The 8,050-nt window shown below is 37.6% G+C and overlaps 1 protein-coding gene across 1 annotated transcript; it reads left to right on the top strand.

Annotated features, from left to right (window-relative positions):
• The first annotated feature begins 702 nt into the window (after window positions 1-702).
• Window positions 703-5,924, top strand: LOC102233554 (aquaporin-11-like). Its single transcript, XM_023341664.1, has 3 exons — window positions 703-1,634; window positions 3,073-3,189; window positions 3,304-5,924. Exons 1-3 carry the CDS (start codon window positions 1,043-1,045, stop codon window positions 3,408-3,410), a joined length of 816 nt encoding a protein of 271 aa, XP_023197432.1. The 5' UTR covers window positions 703-1,042; the 3' UTR covers window positions 3,411-5,924.
• The last annotated feature ends 2,126 nt before the right edge of the window (window positions 5,925-8,050 follow it).

Raw genomic sequence — 8,050 nt, 5'->3', positions numbered from 1 at the left:
ACAGAAACTTTATACCTGTTGGGGAAAATATAGACTAGATTTGCTTTGCATTTCCCCACATGATGGCGATGATACAGTAGGAACCAATTAGATTCTTGATTAATATGGGTCGTTGCTATGTTGTTGTACGGAGTTTTTGTTCAATGTGCCCCTTTTTTAAATTTGAGCCCCTGACCCTCCAAAGGTCTCTGCACGGCCCTGCAAAAAGGTTAAATTGAGTGAACTGAATCTCAAATTTGTTGTCGTCTATTTATTGTAATGATTTGGAAAATTTTGGAAAAGAGTACCAAAAAAAGGATAACTGGATTATTCACAGAAAGAGCAGAAGTTATTTCCTTCAGTTGGATAGAGTAACCATAACCACGTAAAAAAGACAAAAATCTTTCTTAAAAATTTAACTGGGACATTCCTGGTTTTTTTTTTTTTTTTTTTTGTCTTATAAGAAAATTGGTCCAACAGCAAAATAAACCTATTTAAAGATCTGAAGTTCCCTTTTTCAGATTAAATGAACTAGCATTTGATCAAATAGTGTTAAAAAATGTGACCAATCAAGAAAAACGGTCCAAAACAAGATTAGACCAATAATAACATTGCAAATATAATGTATGTATTGATTTTTTAAAAAAAATTTTATTCACAATACCCCATTGCTGGAGTCACAAGACATGTATAGATATAGAGAAAAATAAAAGATGATGCATCAAACTGCTTAAAAAATAATAAAAGTAACTTAAATATTTACTTTTAGCCAAAGTAGGTCTGTAATTTATGTTTCCAACAAATTTAGATTTCTATCAGAGTACATTTTGGTTTGGATAATTGTTTGAGACATTGCCGTATCAAATTGTTGGTCATGCCTTTAATTTGAAGGTTGAGTCATTCTGTTTCCTGTTTAACGATAAAAACTGACGCAGCGGAGACAACGTGGGTCTCCCGGACTTTGACACTCTGCCACTGATAACTAGTCTGAAAAGTTGCGCTCTGTCCAACCAGCGACTCGATCCTCGGGATAAACCCGCCTGTAAGGCTCCGGACCGCGGACATGGCTGACCTGTGGGTCTCGCTGGGTGTTCTGGCCGCCGCGGTGCTGCTCTGCGAGGCGACGCGCCGAGCTGCGGCGCGTTTTCTCCCCGGCGTTTGCTGGATTTACCTGCTGGAAGCGGCGTCCACCTTCCAGCTCTGCTGCTGCACCCAGGAACTCAAACTGCTCGCGGAATCCGTCCGCTTGGACCTATCGATCAGCTTGACCCTCACTTATGTCGTCACCGTTGTTCACTTATCAACTTTCAGGGAAGCGACGTGTAATCCCGCTGCGGCTCTGGAGAGAGCCTGCCGCGGCGCGGCGAGCGGCAGAGCGGCGGCGCTCCTCATCGCCGTCCAGCTGGGAGCCGCGGTCGCCGCACGGTACTTTGCAGCCTCCGTTTGGTCGCTGGGGCTGTCGGATATGCACCGCCAGCACCAAAAGTTCGGGTTCCGGTGCATCGACCCGCTCGGCGGGACCGTGCTGGAGGCTGCCGCCGTGGAGCTGGCGTGCGCCTTCGCGGTGCAGGCCACCGCCATGCACATCCACAAGCTGGAGGAGAAACTCCGAGTTCACGTCTTCGCTGCGGTCATCACCGCTTTGGTTTACACAGGTGTGTTGAACCGGAAAAAAAAAGTAATGCAAACATGTAAAGATCCCTGGTTTTATTTATTTTTATCTTAAAGTTGATACGATTGATCGATTATTGAAATGATCGTTAACTAATTTAGAAATCTATTCATGTTAACTGGAGGATACTGACAAAAAAAAAAACATTCAGAGCAATAATTAAGTCAAACTTCTACTCAACTTGTCATGCATACAGTTTGTATTTAAAACTTTTATTTATTTATTTTTTATATATTTATTTATTTATATATGTTCAAACTGTCACTATAATTGTGGGGGAAAAAATCGAGCTCCTCTGCCTTCTCCCAACGCTAACTAGAAAGTCTTGACTTTAATCATTAACAGTCTTAACTTTAATCATTAACAGCCTTAACTTTAATCATTAATAGTCTTAACTTTAATCATTAATAGTCTTAACTTTAATCATTACTAAAATCTTCGATTATTTCAATAATCAATTACTCTGATTGTTTGTTTCAGCCATAAAAAGTGAAAACGGCAGACATGTGCCAAAACCATCAGAAATGATATTTGAAATGAATGAAATTGTGCAAATGCCTGCATGGACAGTTGCTTGATTTGCTCAAAATATTTTAGAAAATTAAAAAGCAGAGCAAATGTGCCGAGAACAGAGTGTAATTGTGACGCTTTTGTCCAACAGCATTTGTAAAGTCCAAGTTTTAAAGGCGGATTTATTTGGTCAGCACGGTTTGCGTACAAAACAAGAAATGTCGTGAAAGAACAACACGGAAAACTGAAAATAATCTCAAATTTAAAACCGATAAGCAGAACGTATTATGGATTAAATGACGAAGCGTCTTTAAAGGAACGCTGCAGAGATCGGAATTGTTTTCATTCCTTTTGAACAGTTTCTCCTCGCCTCGGGTTTTTATGGAGTTTGTTCCACTGAGTATCGGAGAAACTTTGTTTTGTTTAGTTCTGGTTCTGGGATCTGTGACTTAGCAGGTCTTTTATTTATTCATCTTCTCACAAAGACTTTTAAAGACAATGAAGTAGCTTTCAGAAAATAAGATCACAAAACAATTAATCCGTCTTGATTTGACAGTGAACCCACCATTCTGGCAAACAGGCTGATTTAGCAGCAGATTAATGTTCAGGTAAAATGAGTATTAGTGTGGTAATATATGTGTTTATACTCTATAATCTGAGCTAGGATGCTAGCTTTAGCTCATCACCTTTTAGTTACCACCTGACCCTAGAATGAAGTTTTGAGGAACTTTACATGTGATCTTTGTTCACTTAAACATCGTCTTTAATGAATAATAATTCTTCATGGAATTGCATCATTTTTTTAATTTACTTTTGCTAAACATGGATGACTGTTTGGTTTCAGGAAGTTTGGGTTTAAAGAGCATATTTATGTGCTTTTGTTTATTTTGTCCCTTTTTTTTTTTGTGCAGGTGGGAGTATCTCTGGAGCCATTTTTAATCCAGCCCTGGCTTTCTCTGTTCAGTTCCCCTGCAGTGGCCACACCTACCTGGAGTACTGCTTTATCTACTGGCTGGGTCCAACGTTGGGTAATGATCCTGTTTTCATCCGATTCCTCCTCTTTCTTAGTGTTTTAATTTGTGTTTTAGCTTCATATTGAGCACACAGGCTGCGTTAAAACGTAGGCTGCTGTGTGCCTGCAGGCATGGCGAGCTGCATCCTCCTGTTCGAGAAGATCGTCCCGTTTCTTTCTGGAAAGGGCCCTGCTGAGACGGACGGCTCCGTTACACAGAAAGAGAAGACGCAGTAGATTTTTGTTTTATTTAAGTGGGAGAACAATTCTGGATAATTAAGACTCGTCTCTGTGACTTATGGGGACGTGCAACAGGACTAGATTGGTGAAGCATCACTGATGAGGGAAAAACCCTTTTGGAAAATTTATGCTCTAGAAGTAGAACCATCTTTGCCACCTCCGTGACTTGAACAAATCTGAACATGAACAGACAGAAACTTTTGCTCTCACCACGTCTTTTATGAGAAGCAACAATGAACCAGCAGATGAAGAGTTAGATTTAAAACATGCTATGTTTTAGTGATGACTAAAAACTCAATAGTGACCAAAAATAACATAACTGTTCAACATAATCCAATATGGCTGATGCATTGAAGTTAATGTTATGCCTATCATTAAAAATCCAATAGAAAAAACTGTATTTCATATAAAATGTAAAAGTTCTGTTTTGATTGCGTATGTCTGGGATTATTTTTCCACATACGATTAGCATTGGTGGTGCTAAATTTAGGAAGGTCCTTAAATATAATAAAACTCAATTCTCTTGTATTTACAGCCTTTAACCATTTTAAAATCTGACTAAAGTTTTTATCAGACTCAGTTGTTTCAAACATACTCATAGCTAGCAATCCTGCTAAGGTTAGCTAACTATTACTGTACTTGGGTTTAGAGCAGCGCTAAAAGTATATATATTCGATTAATAGGAAATGTATGTAGGCTGCCTGCCCTGCTGGACAATTTCTGAATAATCCAGATATATACATGTAGGTTAGCTAATAAAATTATGGCATAATTGGTTTGAATTGTTAGCTACTTCAAAGTTAGCTAACAGTTAGCTAAAAACACAAACCATTTCTTACAATTTGATAATTTTTTCACTTGAATACGAAACTGTTCTCAAACTTTATTTGGCATTTCTCTTTTAGCCTTATTTAGTCTTTTCACAACACCATTGGGTTCCGCAACAATACAAATCTAATCTGTCTGTTTGTATGCCAACTCAAAGTCCCAACAATAAAACTCCAGTTTATTACATTCCTTAGAGCAGTGGTTCCCAAAGTGTGGGGCGCGCACCCTAGGGGGGGCGCAGTGCCATTGCCGGGGGACGCCGTATGGATGAATGAAAAAAACCCCCAAAAAACACAGTTACACAAAATTGTTTCACTATAAAGATGGTTTGTATTTTGTTTTGTTGGAACCTGAAGGGTGAAATAAACATAAATGGAGTTTGAAAACAAAATATGTGTTTAGGTTTATGTCTGGTTCAACGATGTGTGCGCCCAGTTGATTTTTTTTGTTGTTTTTTTTGGGGTGGGGGATTTTATTGTAATCCATAGGGGGGCCCAGAAAATCTTTGGGAACCACTGCCTTAGAGAAAAATGGTTATTGTGTTATATAATTGTATGAGCGAACCTCTTATGATATGGTTTTTAATTTAATTTTGTTGGAATATTGTTTAGTTATTTTGCTTATTTTAATTAAATAATTACATATTTCCTAAAACCAGCAATCCAAATGCATGGAGGTTTTGAAAATGCACTGCAAAATGTTAATGCCTCACTCTTAACAGACGACAGTAACGTTTAATCGCATGTTTTATATGCATCAAATGGCTCCATAAGTGTCCTATTAATAGCATTTATGCTCTCTATGCAATACAGTGAACTCGTATTCCTGCACCAAGTGCTGACGAACATTTCTAAGAATGTATGAACACTCCAGCTAAATGCAGCCAGGTCAATATTTGGTGACAGTTTCTCTTAAAGGGTCAATAAAGTCCATCTACAGACACTGTAAAAAGTTAGCACGCCCTCTGACGATGAGTTTTCTGTTTATTCCAACCACAGTGTGCAAATATTTACTAAATATTTGATCAAAATGTAAATTAGTCAAAATGATGTAGAATAAAAAGCCACAGAAACAGATGGCTGTTCTCTGCCTACCCACCTGCCTGCCTTTCTAAAAATGGCTGATACTGTGAAATATTTTTATATATCTGACAGCACTTGAATGTTGTTTAATTATCTTTGTTATAAATGAGTTAAGCACAAAAGTTGTATTTTTCTTTTCTTTTATAGATGAATAAATAAGGAAAATAGCATTTTATGACAGCATTGATTCCACCAAAGTGTTTCTATTATTTTCAAAACTTTTTGTTGAAATTTCAGGCAGTCATGGTAAGTTAATTTGTTTTAGATGAAAGTAATTCCTCGGTCTTTAGATCTTTTTAGTAAAGTATTGCTGCATACATCACTCTGAGTAATAATATGCTGTGCTGCTGCCTGGATGAAGTATTGACAGAGGATGCTGAGGATTGTAGTAAACGTACAACTTGCTTGTGTTCATCTTTTTCAAATGTCAGCTATTGCTAATAGCTCATGTTGCTATAAAATAATTCATTTTTCCGATTTGCTGTTTGTCAGGAAAATGTACGTTATGTTTCTAGGAAACACGGTTTTGTATGTGTGTAATAAAAAGGCATTTATTTTTAATATGTGAAGTATTTTGATTGGAATAAAAAGTAAACGAGTAGCTTTTTGTCACTGATGTTTTGGGCTTTTTGAGTTTATTGTTGTTGTTTTTTTCTGATATCCCTGTCATCTGCAACAATGACCCAACAATAACATGAAGTGACTCTGATGGCATGACCTACAGTACTTGTTGGCTAATAACTACCTGATCACATTAGGGCACTCAGAGCATTAAAAATAAATTCTCAGACAGTTCATAGGTCCTTAAATGGTGGCGTTACGCCAACAGTCAGGTTTGCCATTCTGACTCAGTGGTCAGTGAATTTCACACCCTTCATCCAAACACACATGCTCTATTCAAACCAAGAGCCCATCAAAGGAGACGCACCTCGCTGAACAAAGTGACAGCACTTGATGTTACACGAGTCTAAATATGGAGAAATTAAGAGAGAGTACAAACTGACACAAAGTTGGTATGAAATCACCACTGATATTTGATTCAATTTCATACTGAAAAAGTCTGTTACAAAAATAACCAAAACCACAAAATCGTAGTGGACAACGATCAGTGGTTGTGGTTGTTCAGCATAGTGGAGGTGGCATCATGCTGTGGGGTCGAACTGCTTATTATACCAGTAGATATGCCTGAAAGTAAGTTGCTGTTTGTGTTATTCAAAGGGCCAGTAGCACAAGAAATGAATAAAAGATTTCAGTCTGGATTTAGATCTGCTGAAAACATTCAAAATTAAATTACACAATAAAAGTAAGTGTTTATTTTTCCATTTGCAAAGTGAAAAAAGGTTTTGGGAGGAAGCTAATGTCAGTCTCTATTTTTAGCAATTTATGCTATTTATTCAGTTGAATTGTAAAAAAAAAAAAAAAGTGTTTTACATCATTTTTTATCCTAATGATGTAAATAATATAAACTTGTGTTGTGAGAAAGAATAAGTTTTGTAAAAATGTAAACACGTTTTGATCTTCTTTCAGTTTGGCTTTAGGTTGATCAAATCTTTGTTGAATAATTCTCTAATTACTGTTCATATGAATTTATTGGTAAGAAAGTAAAGTGTAGATATTTTTACCCAAAGCCTTATCGCAATAAATGATCTAAATAGCAGGTAATCCCCTCACTGAAGTCTGGATTATCCAAAAAAAGCTCCATTAAATCCTGCCAGTCACATGGTACCTGTTACATAACATGAACATGTGGCCTTTATTTAACTTTTACACTCAGATTGAACTAAATGTCAAACTAAAAGTGGCACCGATTACTTTGCACTGGTCATTTTCATAACCAAGACAGCTAGCAGGACATTTGGTGCACACTGTTACCAGCAGACCTGCATGGAAAGTATGTGGATCCCAGAGGAACTTGCAGCATCGACACCTTCCTGGGGCTGATGTGTGCAGACGACCTCTACTGGCAGGCATGAGAACTGCATGTGCTTGAAACTTTCTGTTTCAATATGCTCATCAAAACCTTTGTACTCTCACGTCTTCAGTTAGGATTGAAGTCGACATGTCTGGTAGAGCGTTTTCCGTTTTCAGCGGCAAACGTTTCTGTCAAAATACTTTTTCACTCTGTTAGAAAAGCTTATATCCACCTTTTCAGTCCACTTTCCTCTCCACTGTCTCCTGTTGTCTTCAGTAACCTGAAGTCCCTGCAGTGTGACTCTAATAAGCTCTAAGCTATCTTTACACACCTTTATAATCACTAGCAGCTTCCTATGAAGCTGAATTGAGAGTTTTAGATTGAACCCATACATACCTTCTGCAATGTCTGATATTAACAATACATATTGGTTTCATTGTAAATTCAGCCTAGTGCTCTGTCAGTTTGTACAAAAAATTGTATATGTTTGTATTTACGATGCTGATATCACAATAACTGTAATGTGCCTTAGTGAAAACACACATGCATTAGCAAAGCAAACCCTCAGATCTGGAGATAGAAGTCTGATCTTTGAATCAAACCAAAAGGTGTTAAATCTGTGGGAAATTCAGTCAGTTGTGAGGATTTTATTTGCACTAACTCTTCATAATTTCAAATAGCCACAAAGACTTTATTAGCCGTCGCGTTAACACTGATGACTCCTCCCAGTCCTAACGGACAAACAAGATCAATCTGGATCATTTAACTTGGTTTCTGTAGCACTTTGCTCAACCAGCCGCTCCTGACCGGGCTTT

The sequence above is a fragment of the Xiphophorus maculatus genome, chromosome 11 (genome assembly GCF_002775205.1).
Source record: "Xiphophorus maculatus strain JP 163 A chromosome 11, X_maculatus-5.0-male, whole genome shotgun sequence".
Lineage (NCBI taxonomy): Eukaryota > Metazoa > Chordata > Actinopteri > Cyprinodontiformes > Poeciliidae > Xiphophorus > Xiphophorus maculatus.
Note: the sequence above shows the minus strand (reverse complement) of the source record. Positions and strands in the feature narration are given on the sequence as shown.

What these genes read in the sequence shown, in the direction of transcription:
- LOC102233554 (XM_023341664.1), top strand. Translation starts at nt 1,043, where the DNA reads ATGGCTGACCTGTGGGTCTCGCTGGGTGTTCTGGCCGCCGCGGTGCTG. An exon ending in CACCGCTTTGGTTTACACAG is followed by an intron (nt 1,635 to 3,072) that starts GTGTGTTGAACC and finishes TTTTTTGTGCAG; the next exon opens with GTGGGAGTATCTCTGGAGCC. An exon ending in CTGGCTGGGTCCAACGTTGG is followed by an intron (nt 3,190 to 3,303) that starts GTAATGATCCTG and finishes GTGTGCCTGCAG; the next exon opens with GCATGGCGAGCTGCATCCTC.